At 41.8% G+C, this 15,325-nt stretch overlaps 1 protein-coding gene and 1 pseudogene across 5 annotated transcripts in view; both read left to right on the top strand.

The window, feature by feature from the left end:
• The window catches only part of LOC109482495, a 13,440-nt pseudogene extending 12,137 nt beyond the window's left edge, over positions 1-1,303 (top strand).
• A 2,006-nt stretch (positions 1,304-3,309) lies between these two features.
• Positions 3,310-15,325, top strand: part of LOC109482458 (pre-B-cell leukemia transcription factor 1-like) — a 58,420-nt gene continuing 46,404 nt past the window's right edge. Inside the window, exons 1-2 of one of the 5 annotated variants that reach the window (XM_019785172.1) lie at positions 3,310-3,971; positions 4,151-4,224. In XM_019785172.1, the coding sequence (XP_019640731.1) occupies positions 3,730-3,971; positions 4,151-4,224 (316 nt within the window). In that variant the 5' untranslated portion in view covers positions 3,310-3,729. Of the gene's footprint in view, positions 3,981-4,150; positions 4,225-15,325 lie in introns of all 5 variants that reach the window. The other 4 variants (XM_019785171.1, XM_019785170.1, XM_019785168.1 and 1 more) reach the window with 4 other exon arrangements.

The following is a 15,325-nucleotide window of genomic DNA, read 5'->3' as shown; positions in this document are numbered from 1 at the left end:
ATCCATTTTTGTTTACCTTTCATGTTCTTTTGACTGCAAGGGTACGTTCCTCTCGATTACAACATTAAAGTATGGTTTTATCACACTAAAATGCAGTTTCAACTATATACCGGGCAGACAGAACAATTTTCAAAATGTTTGGCGGGGGGGTGCGAGATCACCGGGGGGTGCGAAAACACTAGTTTGGGGGGTGCGAAAACACTAGCTTGGGGGGTGCGAGATCGCTAGCGATTTCGCCCCGGGGGGTTCGAGATCGCTAGTGATCTCGCCCCGGGGGGGTGCAAAATCAGGGGGTGCGAGATCTCCGTCACACCGGTCCACTACTCCACGTTCACTATGGTACGTTGATGTACACTTCTGTAAAGACAATTACTAGTACGTACATATACATGAATGACAAATAGACAAGCATTTATGTTTACCGAAAGAAAATATATTGTTTTTGCTTAGTTTCTTCTTTCCAAACACTATAGTATAAAATCAATGACCAGGACCAGACATCTCTCACCATGGTAACTGGTGTTAGGTTACATAATGTTGCATTAGTGCCATGTAGAACTTCACACTTCATTAGGGTCTGCATCGTCACCATATATATGAATGTGTTTGAGTAAGAATAAAGAACAAAGCAGTAGTTTGTTAAGCTGGGCCATTTGAATGTAAACATAATGCATTTCTACCTTTCTAGTTACGTGTTTTTATTGCTTCACTAGTACCTCGACTTAAACTGACCATGCACCACTATCACACTAAGAACAAGCCTTGGAGCAAAGTTTCGTCTCTTGTCTCATGATAATGTCTCGATGACTTAAAATGCCCTTGTTACTTTCTCAGATCTATTTCTACTTGGGACACTTGACTCTATCCTACGGTGTGGCCTTCCTGGTGTCTGTGGCAGTGGAAGCACCGTTACTGGGACTGGAGAAAATCATCTTCAACAAATGAGACAGAACTTTACCACAGTCAACACAAGAGACATTTTATGCACGAAGGATGGGCAACCTAATAGTTATCACTCTTTGAATATTTTATGGCTATAACTCAACTAGGTTTCGTAAGGATTTAACATATTAAGAAAATGCATGTACAATGTATGTTATCTATGACAAGTGGAAAATAAACAGATAACTTGCAATAAACACCTAATTTGCATAATTAATGCAAAATCCTACCAATCCTTATTGGTGAATGATGGGCATTTCATACATGTGTAATTTAGATAAAGGTTAACATCAATATGCATATATTATGTTAATGTAGAGTGCATTGCATAATTGCTGATAAAATGTTGGGACAAACCTTGCCATAGAATTTTGCACATAAGTGTATGAATGTAATTTGAGTAGAAAAAAACATATATAGAATAGATTATGCTAATTGTAATCATCACATTTCCATGACCGTGAGAAAGTCCCAAAACAAAATGCTGTTCACTAAGGATACCTCCTATTAACACATTTTATGGCTGAAATGTAAATTTATAGTCAGAACCTTTGTTCTAAATATGTTCTACTTAAAAATATGCGACTCTAGTACTTGTACGGGAGTGGCTGATAATGTTAAAGTTGATTTATTTCTTGTTTTCCGTTCTTTGCATAGTGGTGACGTTGATGATGTTCTCTCAAAATGTCAAAGCATGCAGTCGATAGACCGGTACTCTCTGCAGGGCCCTCTAGCGAAAAAAATCAGTATTGCATTGATCAATTGACAGATATACGTAACATTGCACTGAGCTGAGTGGAATAAGACTGTGTGTAATAATAATCCCTTCTCTTCGTTCTTTAATGATATTCTATGTAGTGGCATCCAGTTTCCTTTAAATATAACGTGCATCCTGTAAATTGTAGTGCGTGCGTACTGCGTATGTAAACCTGTGAAGTTTGCGATGGACTCAGACTGTTTCAATAAACTTTCAAGTCGAAGATAAATCGGAATCAAATAGATGTACACGTATAAAGATAGTCTCAAAAGACACTTGAATGATTCCCAATTGTATTTTCTCTCTTCATAATGTCACTTCATATTATATCTTGCCCAAGGAGGTTATATCGGATTTGCTATACGTGCATGTACGGTCAGTGTGTTGTGAGTTACTTTAAATTGGCCAAAAATACCCTCGCTGGGCCTCTCACACAGGCGGGCGCTTGCAGTGAAAGAAGAAGGCTGTACAAAACCAAGTGGCCTTCTTTATAATTTTTCAGATGCTCCTGGGCTACCGCACGTGCATTCGGAAAGGTAGAATTTTGAATTTGGCCGCGCGTGTCCCGATGACAGTTCTGGGCGGGCAAATCCCACACCCTGTATTTCACTCAAGCTGACAGACGGTCGGGCCTGTCCTTTTTCTCACCCATACAGCGACGCCCCCTAGGTGACCACAAGACCCCTATGGTCACACTTTTCTCAGCGTGATGATTAGATACTAGTAGGCCCGTGCAGTTTCTGAAGCACGGGAATCGGTGTCAGGTATTGAAACAGACATTTCAATGAAAAGTGGCCATGAAATGTCATGGCAGACATCAGTGGTTACAAAACAATTTTGATTAAAGTCAATTTGAACTCTCAAAAAGCTCATCTAGTGAGATCAAAACATATTATAAAAGAGAGTTTCCGTAGCGGGAAATACGTATTAAAATACTCGCTGCCTCCGAAAAAAAACCCAGTTTCGTTGAAATATCTAAAATGATGAAATATTGATAATCATAGATGATAGGCTGGTTGGATATCATAATGAAAATGGAAAGAAAACAAGATTATTCACGTGGCCCCACTACACTTTAATAGTGACTACAATATTGAGTATGACGTTATAGATTGATCCCGTTGATACTATGTTTTCACAATTTTATCATGACCCATAAAATTATCGATTAGTTGATTTAATTTGATAAATATCGATATGATGATGAATATCGTTTATTGTGCCATTGTGTCCACGTCTGCCTCTTCACACATTAGTGCTAAATACGTAACCTGAATATTGTCTTTCGTTTTGGAAAAATCTCAGGTTCAACTTACTCGTCTAACTGCATATGCTCTGCCTAGAATTTGAAACGGTGAGATTTTGTATTTGTTGAAGGCCATTAATCAAGCACCAGGCTATCTTCTTAGAGGGTCTCTGTTTTACCGCTTCGAAGCTGGACGTCGTAATATCAAATGACGTCATTGAGTAAACTTGTCAGCTGTCTGAAATTGAGCCAATCAGCGGTCAGAATTTTGACCCTACGCTATCGAGCGCCATGGCGATTTGCATATCAGACATCAAAATCTAGTCTTTTGAAGCTATTTATGCCACTAAGTTACAATACAGTGGGTTTTTACTGCTCTCTTTATCCGAATGCAGATGATTTCTGGTGTCCTTTGAAGAAAAGGCTGTATCATTTTCTCACAAACGTGAAATATTGGCCCACGTATTAGAGCTGTCAATCATCGTGCTGGGCGTGGCTAGCGTGCAGCTCTGTGACCCGTGCGAGGTTGAGTGGCAGCTCGGGCTGGACCGTGCGACGATCAACCCTGCCTCCGTCCCCGGCGAGCTGTCCGTCAAACTCCGAATAAAAACACTCCATTTGTGGCGGTGCATCGGGGTTTTACTGCACGGCTGAACGGCGCCGAGTCCCGTAGTAAGTCCTCGCGGACCAACGTCGTTTGAAACCCGAGGACAAACCGACAAGGATCGTGGCGGGTAGCGAGGAATTTCGTGAATTTTTTTCGAAGCGCGGAGCTCTATCCAACATGGAGGATCAGAGGTACCAGCACCCGGTAGCGTCCGTGGCTAGCGCGATGCCTCAGACCGGCACGACTCTGGGCCAACACCCCGGGGGGATGCCGCCTCACATGCAAGGGATGGGCGACAACAGGCCCCCACCGGACGGGCAACAACAACCCGAGGGGGAGGGGAGGAAGCAGGACATCGGCGACATCCTGCAGCAAATCATGACTATCACCGACCAGAGTTTGGACGAGGCGCAAGCAAGGTTGCCCGAGTAAAAAATGTCAAAGTTTTCCTCGCAAATTTCTTGTAGCAGACTATCTCTTTCTTGTAGAAGTTCTTTCTCTCTCTTATTGTGATTTGTTGATATTTTGCTTTGTTGTGTTTTTGCAAGTTCTCCGATCCCGATTATCTTAGTCGTCTTGTTTTTTCTTTCTTTCTCAGGAAGCACACGCTGAACTGTCACAGAATGAAGCCTGCACTCTTCAGCGTTCTCTGCGAAATCAAAGAGAAGACCGGTAAGTTTTCTTCTCCCTTTCTCTTGTTTATTTTATGTGTAGGACGTTTACCAAAGTATTTGAGTGTTACACGCTTTGTTGTTGTTCTTGGGATTCGAACCCGGGACTCCCGTCCTGTCCTGCCCATGCCCAGCGCGATCGCCGTACCCAGACCCAGTCGCAGGTTCCAAACTTTCCCTCCAATTCCAGGCCGGCCAATGCACGGGGCGCTCCGCCGGGCCATCTATCTATTTTGTCGGCAGACGCTAGAAATGTGAAGAATGATGAATAATTACCGCTGAAAAAATGTCCGCTGACACCAGCAATCGACATAAATTTTCGAAACTGACGGCCGACTGACGCCAATTTTCCGCCCTCTGGCCTAATGATCGTGTCAAAAAAATCTTCGTCCAGTTTTTCTCGGATTCAAACCACAATCAGTTTCCACAACAAGCGCGTCCGTCCATCGCTCCTAACCAGTCATTGTCTACCCTGATTTACTGTGGGATAATCGAGATGTGTTTTAAAACCCGTGCTTGGCAATTAAGATCTATTTTGTCCAGACAAATATGGCCCATAAAATGAAATATTATCACTTAAGTATTTGGGTGAAGGCCGCGCGAGCCTATCGTAAAATACTGGTCAAGCAGGAGTAGTATTGGCACCTTTTGAACCCTTCGTCTACTCCCATTCGTTTTATGTGGAGAAGAGTTTTTATGAATCTTTGAAGTTCAATGATGTTATTTTCTTTGATGTGAGCACTTGATCACATGTGAACTCTGGTCCCAAAATGACTCAGCAATGCCGCTCCTTATGTTACCTTTGTGCAGTTGATTGCTAGATTCTTACAATGAAAGGGAAAGTGATATGGATTTTCTGGTTGTCTAAAGTATGTTGATATTACATTGTTTTTATTCCTAAAGTAAGCAATGTTTCCTATTAGTTTCTATTTGTTCTTATCCATTGCGAAACATTACTTACATGTTGTCATTTCTACCCAGTTAAAAATCACTTTTCCATTCATGAGAAGATATTGGCTGGGACATTTCCCTTTCATTGAGCAATCAAGACTGTTCATGATTATGACATACTTATTTCCTGTCAAACACATTTTATGTATACTTAGAAGTTAAACTGTGGTGTCATTATTTCTAATGTTGTGATCATTGCATTGATTTTCAGCATTTAGTACACAAGGATGCCATGTTATACTATTACTATTTGTACCCCCAAATTTCCTATACACTAATGTTCTTTCTAGACTAACATGTTTAAGATTTTTAGCATTGTATGGAGCCAGACTGTACTTGACATTCGTTTTGTTAATCCCTGAACCAGCCTTGTACAGTCAAGGTTTTTGAAGGAAGGTGACAACTGGGAGGTTCATATGTACCCTGACATTGTTTGGCAGTTCTGGTGACCAAACTGTCATCCCTGGCCAGTTAAAGAAAGACTAACCACTGTTCTGATTGACAGGGTCATACCTTCCTGTCCATGGTATTCAACAAGCCAATGGCAAAGTCAGTTGGTCAACTGTAAAGCATTGACGGTCATGTTTAAGGCTGGTTGTGTCATTGCCATGTATTTGTTTCTATGAACAAATCCTGTGGTTATTGGATAATTACAACAAGGTTGGCGTTTGGGTCATAGCATGACATGTGCTGCAGCATGTGAGTGGTTTTAACACTTTGTCCTTTCTGTTGTTTCATTTTTACGGGTGAAAGTAATTACGTCGTTAGCTGGATTGCTGGTTTGTTTGTACTTAAAACAACTGCGCTGTTGTGGTATTCCCAAAACAAGAGAAGGCAGGTTTTAAGATACAGAAACGTGGCGTTGGTAAAAAGAACTGTGAGTGGAATACCAAAAGAAGAGAAGTCAGCGAAATTCCCGGACGTGATCTTGGTAGGAGTACCATGTCCATATGATATGCTGGTACCAGTGGGTAAGAAATACCGCTTAAATAACCGGTCAGGCTTGTCTGTGATCAGGGCTACGTGGTGAGGTTGTGGCCAAGTCTCCAGCATACCAAAGCACAGGATCTTTCAGCCAGGGTGCAGCCTGAGATGTTGACAGGGGTCGGCAGAATTTCATCACCTGGTAGTCTTGATGTGGCCTCCCCTGTTCCTGGGATAGAAGCAGCGCATATGATTGACAAGGGGGTGCCTTCCTCCTATCCAGATAATAGCGGCCCACTCAAAAGGATGAGTCCATTCAATTTGGGGATATTGGATGCATTGCTTAAGGGGACTGCTGCACTCTCGGTGAACCCTTTTACCAATTACTGAAAGACTACCCAGAAAATGCCACGCCACACATGCTGTTATTATGCCGTACATGAACTAAGCTTAGCCGTGCTGACTTTGCTTGTCCAAAGCTAAGTTACAATGTGTGAAAATATAAATGGTCATGTACGTACAGGCCAGGTTATGCTGAATCAGATACAGGCATATTTTACTTCAATATCTTTATGTGGACAGCCTATCAATAATGTTTCATAGGGGCGAATCAAAATTTGGGAATGAATGGGCAAATAAGCCATCCAGAAGACATTAGAGGTGTCAGTGTGTGATAGGTAATGGGTATGAATGGTGCAGACCAGTTCATTTAGACTCCATTTCAGTTGCCAAGGTAGATTTATTCCAGCTCAGAGTAATCCTGGACAGTTTGGTTTTCATGCATAATTAGACAGCGATCACGCCACTGAATACTTGATAACTACGTGTGTCTGCTGTATGTGTGTGTGTGTGTATGTATAGAAGAAACAACAACATTCTTCTGGTTCTACTATCAAAATTCACATATCAGTCACAGAGATTGTTGGGTCCGTGGCATGAATTAGTGAATATGGACAGTGCTGACAAAACAGAACAAAGCAAAATAGTGATCCAGTTATCTCATACCTAAATCTAAAAAAAAAACTGATTTGGTAAGCATTGTCCTGACAATATTGATGATTTGAAAATGCTCACTGGCCTTGTTCTACATAGGAATCATATGGCATAACAAAATGCTTAACCTACCTACAAAAACTGAATCACTACATGACATTCAAACAAGCCTGGAAGAAATTAATGCTGTGTTTGGGGGGGGGGACTTTTTTTGTTTAAAAATATTTGAATAATTCTGCTGTGACATTGAACCATGACAGATACATCTGGAGAAAAAAATTGTCACAAAAACAGTTAAAACTAAGCAGGTAAATAGCTCTACAGTGTAGAATATGGCAAATATTTGACAAATGTAACCCAGGCTAGAAAAGGAAGATTTAATCTCTGTCCACATGTCAGTTACATGCTAGACAGATAACAATCCTGTGTAAGAAATACATGTACTAGTGTGGGAAAAATCTGTCAATGGTGGCTGGGAATATGAATTACAACATCACAGCGGGAGGGTGTGGTTAAGGCAATTGTCACCTAGGTGTGATTCCCCTTCCCTCTGTTTATCGTAGATGTGTGAAAGCCTCTACAAGGGGATGGCCAGCTTTGAGCTGATTTTCTGCCACGGTTTGGCATTGGAGGGCAGAATTTTGTGTGGATAATTGTCGCGCTGAAAGGTATTAGCTGTTCTCAAGGCTGTGTGACATCCTTTGTCATGTTCAACCATTTCATATGCATTTATTCCAGAGAAAGGAAAAGACATCTGTGGTTTAGCTTGTATTTGTAAAAATTGTGCCATGCTGTAGAACCTATACACTGCACAGAGAGTAGATAGTAGCTGTGTGATCTGTATACTTAATGAGCTTGACCATAACATCTTTAGACATGAGAGAATTGATTCCTTCAGACATCTTTATTATTCCCCTAGTGTACTCTACTGGTCAATTAATGGCCAGACAGTGCTATAACCTATCCCAACCCTGTGATATCTCTGCTATTGGCAAATTGCTATGTCTATTAGCCCATCCCAGACAAAACAAGGAAAATGACTCATATCTTTCCCTAACATGTATCTCCATTTTATTATGTGTAAGTTGTAGTGGGATGTATGTAATTTGTGAAACATCACCAGCTTTGTACGAAACATCAGTATGAAACTATAAATACAGCGAATGTGTGTATCCACTGGAATCATGTACGGGTCATTTCTGATGCAGTGGTGAATTCAATATGGTGGCGGCCGCCAGCATTGATCAGAACATTTCCATTGTGACTGCTTGATGTTTTAGTCATGTTTGAAACCTTGATAGAACAAAATCCTCCTTGATGGACTGTATAATTTCTGCATTTTGTATGTCAGTCGTGTATAGAATTTTTTGGGTAAAGCACAAGGACTTGTAGGCCATGGAAACACGATAGACAAATGTTGAAGCTTGTACTATTTTGCCTGCCGGCATTTTTGATTCTATGGTACCAGGAAACTGTGTGGCTCATTCATTGTACGGTTGTAACAGTTAGTACCTGAAAAGCTGGCCCTTAGGCATTTTCTTTCTACATACAAAATAAGGGACTGGGTAAAATGGAGAAGATGGTAGCATTCACAGAAATTTAGCTCAACTGGTGGCGGATGAAATTTCGCTGTTGTAATGCATTTGCTGTTCGGTCACCAACTGTCAAACCTTGCTATGTTGGGCGTAAATTTCCCCCAGAATACCGGCATTTTTTGCAGCCGTAGTTGTGAACAGGAGAGCCCTCTGGATATCCCACACCCCACCAGGATGTGTGCTGAAGCCACGCTTCAAGAACGTCCCGCCGAGTCTCCCCAAATTTGCTTAACCTACTGAAGGAAAAAAACGGCATCAAACTTGTTATTTTCCTGCGCTGGGATATTCGTGCCCGACGTTTCAGAAAAGCAGCGGTCAGATCGAGCCGTGCGGCTGGTACAGTGAGAGAACATACATCCTATCTGAGCTGGTACTCCATGCTAATTACGCCTGGGGTTTGGTGCAGGAGTTTTTCAGGCATCCATCCATCATGTCGGACAGCCTGCCCCCAGGGAACCAGGTGGCTGCTGGCACAGAGTACCTTATCGCTTTTTCCCTCCCGCTCCAGAATTCCTGCATGAGAAGAGCCTTTTACCTGATTCAAGATGTAGACCTGAATTTTTTCACCAGCAGAAGAGTGTGAAAAAAAATACGTTGAAAAATTCAAATTATTTAGAGTGCAAAGTACAAAGGTTTGATAAAGACTATGTAATAGGGACTGAATTCAGGATGAGTGCCTTTCGCTTTATACACATGTATTATTCTGTTATTTAGCTGGAGGTCATGTTCAATTTTGCATAATAGAAATCTAAGTGTTGTTTTTTTTAAATATGAAAATATTATCACAGAGTTGGCTATATGATGCAAAACCACGGTACCACTAACAGCATTTTAGATTCAATACTGTACAGAAGCCGGAAAAATCATTGATACTGAAATTATAAAAATTTGGTTATGTAAAGGTCTACATTTTTGTATGTTTCCTTGCTGGTTATGAAATGTCGTGAAAATCATATCACCGGTGCAATTACAGCGAGGGTCGGCCATATCTGCTCTGCTCCCAGCGAAGTTATTGAGTTGAACTTCGGTGTCATAGGCAACGTGCAGTATTAATGTGTTCCGTTATTAGAGTGAACAGGGTTACGCCACCGAGTGTTTCGGATCTGTTTGCCAGCATGGCACAAAATTGACTTTGTCTTTCAGAACTGTGTGTGTCCTCAGGGGAAGTTGTGTAGGTGGGGCACTGGTACATAACAGCTTTCCTGTGTGGAGCGTTGTCTGCACATAACATCCAACATAAAGTCTGGTCGGAAGTCAAACAAGATTTTAATAACAGATAATGATCACAGGCCTTCTAATTACATCAAAAATATCCAGTGAACATTTTGACACATGGCTGTACTTGATGTAGTGTATAAGACTTTGCAACTGAAAAATTTATGAGCATTCTTACTTAATCTTAGCAATACACAAAATGTATATTGAAGTTGAAATAATGAAAAAGAACTGTTATTTACACGTCTTTGTAAGCTGGTTCTTGCCTGGAAGGTAATTAATAGGGAAAAGTTACATAATCTAAGAAATGGACCTTTAATCTGCATATTCAGGCAATGGAACTGTATAAGTTTACAATTAATTCAAAGGAATGAACACTGTTTAGGGTTGCCCCACACTTTCTCGCCAGAGGCAGTAAATGTATAGTCAGCCACATTTATATTTTTTGTTTTAAACAGATTGCTGGATTAATCTGGGTGAGATATGTACTGTGTTCGTAATCCTGATTTTACCCGTACGAAATCCCGGGGATTTTTGTCTAAACCTCCACCTGGCGTTGGATATAGAAGAAAATCCACTTGGCCCTTCTGCCCCAACTTTCATCAAAAACAACATTCTTGCCCTGGCCTTGTTTGTTTTTGTAGCATCCTAGAAAAGGAAGTAGCAACTTAAGAAAGAATGCAGGTAGGACAGGAGCTTCATTCTGGACTAGAAAACATCTACTTCTTTGGATCCGTATGGATACGACATATACAATCGGTTTACTAGTATTAGTATTCGGTTTGTAAAACTCCAGTGCCACTACAAGACAAGGTATTATAGAATAACCTGTCAATTCTGTTGTTTTCACTATTTGTGGTTTATGGTATGTAACATTTTGATGGAGAGGTTAGAGATTTTGGTTTGTAGTTATTCCAGAACACGGGCCTTCCATGCGTCACTTTTACTGCCCATATTCTCACGCAGTCTTATCTGTCTTTGGCTGACATCTCCAAGATCATAGCAGATTCTGTAAATAATTGATTCACATGGGCTATCCACCTTTCCACGCTACTGGCAGCGCAGAATTTGAACCCTTTGTCAAAAGAGGAGTTAAATTGTCCCCTTACCATCACGGTCACCCTCAGATTGACATGTGAAGCGCCTGGCAGTAAGAGTAAATATTGAGGCGGCTATTTTCGCCACCTTTGTGTAATAGGGCTTTGTAAGGTATGGATTTTATAATGAAGATGAGAAGTTGTCGGGTTCAGTTTTATTCGGGACACCAGCTGTATGATGTTGGTGCAGGCCTTGATGTGACTTGTTTGCCAGAAGGGATCGATTTTCGTCCAATTTCTGAAAGATGGTAACACTCTACCCAAACTATTTGCCCCCAGCTGTATCGGGTTTCAGCCTGGGCAGGGTCATGTAGAGTTCAGGCCTGTACTGAGGCACAAAGTGAGCTGGGATTGCTTCCTGCAGGGAGATATCACTGCAGATAAACACCAAAACCTGGCGCCTCCAAAAAACGTCTGTGGACAAGGCTTGATGGAAAGATTTCCGGTAAAAATATCGCAGATTCGAACCAGTCCCTGGCTGGATTCTTGCGGACGGCAGAAAACGCGATCTGCCTTGCAAAGCACAACATTTCGCATCCGACTGTGCCCAGGGAAAAACATGCCGTTTGACCAGTTCTGTTTACATGCATTTGCCTGACAATACAGTTCAACGGGAGTTAAACTGCATGGCGGAACAGGCAGAAATGTGCCGTAGACAATGGGGCGTCTTGAGCCATGTTGTTGAAGGTGTATGTTTTGATGACTTTGCTCCCATTGTTGGACATGGTTATGGTTTATCCCAACACAGACTGTCCTTGGAGGAAATGGGTTTGTTTATCTTGGCTGAAGGGGTTTGTCTTACAAAGGGTACGGCCAGCCCCTGAACCTTACAGGGACAAGTGGCGCTCCTTTACCAGCGTCACAAATATCATGGTGATCTTATGAAACAGAAAGATAAGAAATTTTCATCTGTTTCTCTACCAGTTTACATATATTCTACACATTGATAATTTCCCCACAAGATACATATATCCTCCACATTGAAAAAAAAGGCAATTTTAAAGATTTAAAGTGCAGCACTTCCAGCCTTTTCGAGGTATGTTTCATGTCCTTTTCGTTTGCACATTTCAAGGAAACAAGAAGATTTCTTCAGATGAATTTTTACTCTGAACACTTTCTTGTACAGGCCGTTGCTAGCTGTACTGACACTGCACTGGTGAAATATTAGATGATCAGTATGAATAGTGGTTGCCCCTCAGAATGGCAGGAAGGGTTTGTGTTGGTAATCCTTCTTGATCTCTGCAAATGTTCCTTCAGAAGCTGTGAAAACCCCTGATGTAGGAAGGAGTCCGGAGGAATACATTTGTCTTAGGATTCCTAATGAAGATTCTGTGGCTTCTAATGAGCATCATAGCCACCCCAGGGAGGTAAGAGATGGTTGTTTGCAGAGATGAGGGAACTGTGGTGAAATTTTATCAGACTTCACAACACCTAAACCATCATTCATAGGGCATGATTCAATCTATCAGATTTTGAAAATTTCATTCGGGAGAAGATATACATTCCCATTTTCATTTATTGGTCCTGGAATATATTTTATATCGTTTGGCAAAGGAACAAATTAGGAATGATTCCTACTAAAGGATTCTTGGTGAATGAAAATGGGAAAAAGATGCAGATTATAGGAGAAGGAACTTTTGATTCTTGAGTCATTTTTATCTTAAAACATAAACTTTCTAGATCAGTCTTGCAAATTACAGGCCAACATTCTTTATGAAATGGAACCAAGGCAATGGGGTTGGTTCAGTTGTCAGATCTACTGCAGGATTTCACCACTGGGAATATGCAAAAATAATGGGGCAGAATTTTTCATGCTGCTTCATTACCCACATCATTACTGATGCCCAATTTGGCTGATTTAAAGGACTTTCTGTCGAAGGCTTCAGTAACATAGGAGAAAAATGGTTCCATATTTAGTTCAAGTCATGGAGCCTTTACATAACCAGTTTCAGTGGTATCATGAATATTAAGATTTAAAACATTCATACTCAATGTTTGACTTTAAATAGCATGACATTTGTGTATTCGCACAATGTACTATATTTGAAGCTGTGATAATGTACGTACATTGTCAAGGCCACTGCTATCCATGTGGTGCACATAGATTGTAGACCCATAAACTGACCACAAAATAACCAATTACATAATCTTACGGGTATGTAAAGTTTACGAGTACTGTGGGTAGGTCTGCGAGAGAGATCATGCCCCTGTACGTGGATGGTAGGGCATCACAAAATTCATTTCATTCCATGCTTGCAAATTAACTCCAATCTTTTAATAAACATAACCGGTATATCAGTCCCTTTATGAACCCGATCACGTATGGGGTCTACCAGGGATTCAATGCTAGCGGGAAGGGTAAATGTAAATTTTTAATGAAGCATTGAACTAAAGGCTGAGGGTGCTACGCCCTGTGTAGCAGTGTGAGTGTTGTAGGTTGATAATTACATTTTCCTAACATGTCAGTGAAGGTTAACAACCTCGCAGGGGTCCCGGCTGAGTGACAATGTCAGGACCGCCGCCAAACGTGATCAGGCCGCTGATGACATAATCACCAAGGATAGGCAGGGGGAGACAAGAGAAAGGCAAGTTTTGATTGACATTGGGGAAGCCCTACTCACCCTGGGATTTCAGAATATTGATGTGAACAACCGGCAAGGTGACATGTGGTACTGCTGGCTGTCAGGGCGCCTGACAAGGTGTCTGCCCACAGGGCTTGGTGGGCCCATCACACAGCCTGATCTTGTGACTGTATCAGGTACACAATCTCTGCAGTCTGCTGCACCTAATCCGCATGTGTGCCTTTTTACTCAGTCTACTGGGATACTCAAGTGAAGTACCAACCTCACACTCACAAACAACACCACCAGGCATCAAAAATATCATCTTTCCCAGACATTAAAGGTTTTTCCATAAATCTCTGTGAGTGACAGTGATATTTTGTCATGTGACAGTGACAGCTTGAGTAAGTGAGGGCAAAGGATTTGGTGGAAAAATGAGCCATTAAAGGAAGGTGACATCAGGAGTCTGGGTGGGCTGATGTGACATTTTCACTGTAACTGATACAACCTCGCGCTAGTGTAAAAGCAAGTGCAACACTTTATGTAAAATTGTTCGTTGACCTTGCAGCCAATCACCTACGAAAGGGAGCGAAATGGTAGAATTTCACTGCAGTTTGAATGGCAGTAGAAAGGAGCGAATTGCTTGGACACTAGAAACACATTTAGCTGTTGACTTGTTCTGTTAACATGGTCAAAGTGGGCTGTAATAGTAATACAAGTGTTTTTAGTTACAGGTAAAGTTAGCAGTCATTTCCGCACGCTATTTTTAAACAGTTCAGTTCAGTACAGCCACCTGCAAATCTGCCATAGCACATTTTGGAAATCGCACTTCTGGAAAGCTGCGTGGTTGGATCTCAGGGTGACTTTGATGTTATAGTTCGGTAGTTGCCATTTTGCTTGCAGGTGGTCTGTGCTCTGTTAGATTACTGTGAAGGTCAAGAACAAAGGGCCAAGTGATTGTTTTCCCTTTTGGCTCCCATCCCACTGCTCGAGTGTAGTGTGAGCAAGGGGAGATGTATTTAATGCACAACACTGAGGAAGCCAGGAATGTTCCATGGTAAGTTCCCCTGGACATTCTGGATGTGGATTGAAGCGGTGATTTGGTTGTCCAAGAGCAGTTGGCAGGGGAAGGAAGGTAGTGTTACACCACCACATGGGCCAAACTGTAAGGGGCATTTTTAGAATTCCCCTACTCTGGGAGGCATGTGTCCACACACCCTGCTGTTATAAGGGGAGACTGTATACATCACGCACTTCCAAGCGACAGGTCTGAACATTTTTACGCTGCGGTGATATTTCAAAGCGACAGACGCCAAGGTTACATCAGAGGCATCTCTATCAATCCTGTGTGTTTTGGATGTATATCTGGGGAGCCGATGTGTCACTGACGGTGCCTTATTGGTAATGGGTGACAAAGTTGCTGACAAACTTCTCAGCGGAGATGCTGCAGGGGGCAGTACAGTGTCATTGATGTATCGCGCCGCCACCATTCCGGAAAATGTCAGAAAAATGTCATATCGCTCGCATGTTTGTCACCCCTGGCAGTCGCAATGTTTCACCAGATTGGGGGACAAGAAGAACTAATGAAAGGCTAGACCGCGGCATTTTGGATTCTTTGACTGCGTGATGAAAAACGGCACTCTTTGATTGCAGTCCTTTTGATTTCGCACCGGAAACACCAACAGGTGATGCTGCTTTACATATCCAATATTTGCCCATTTTTTGTGGGGTAAGGTGTTATTTGAACCTTGCTGATAACACACACC

The sequence above is a fragment of the Branchiostoma belcheri genome, unplaced genomic scaffold (assembly GCF_001625305.1).
Source record: "Branchiostoma belcheri isolate BF01 breed outbred unplaced genomic scaffold, Haploidv18h27 scaffold6, whole genome shotgun sequence".
In the NCBI taxonomy this organism is placed as follows: domain Eukaryota; kingdom Metazoa; phylum Chordata; class Leptocardii; order Amphioxiformes; family Branchiostomatidae; genus Branchiostoma; species Branchiostoma belcheri.
The sequence above is the reverse complement of the archived record's forward strand: the minus strand, read 5'-3'. Positions and strand labels throughout refer to the sequence as shown.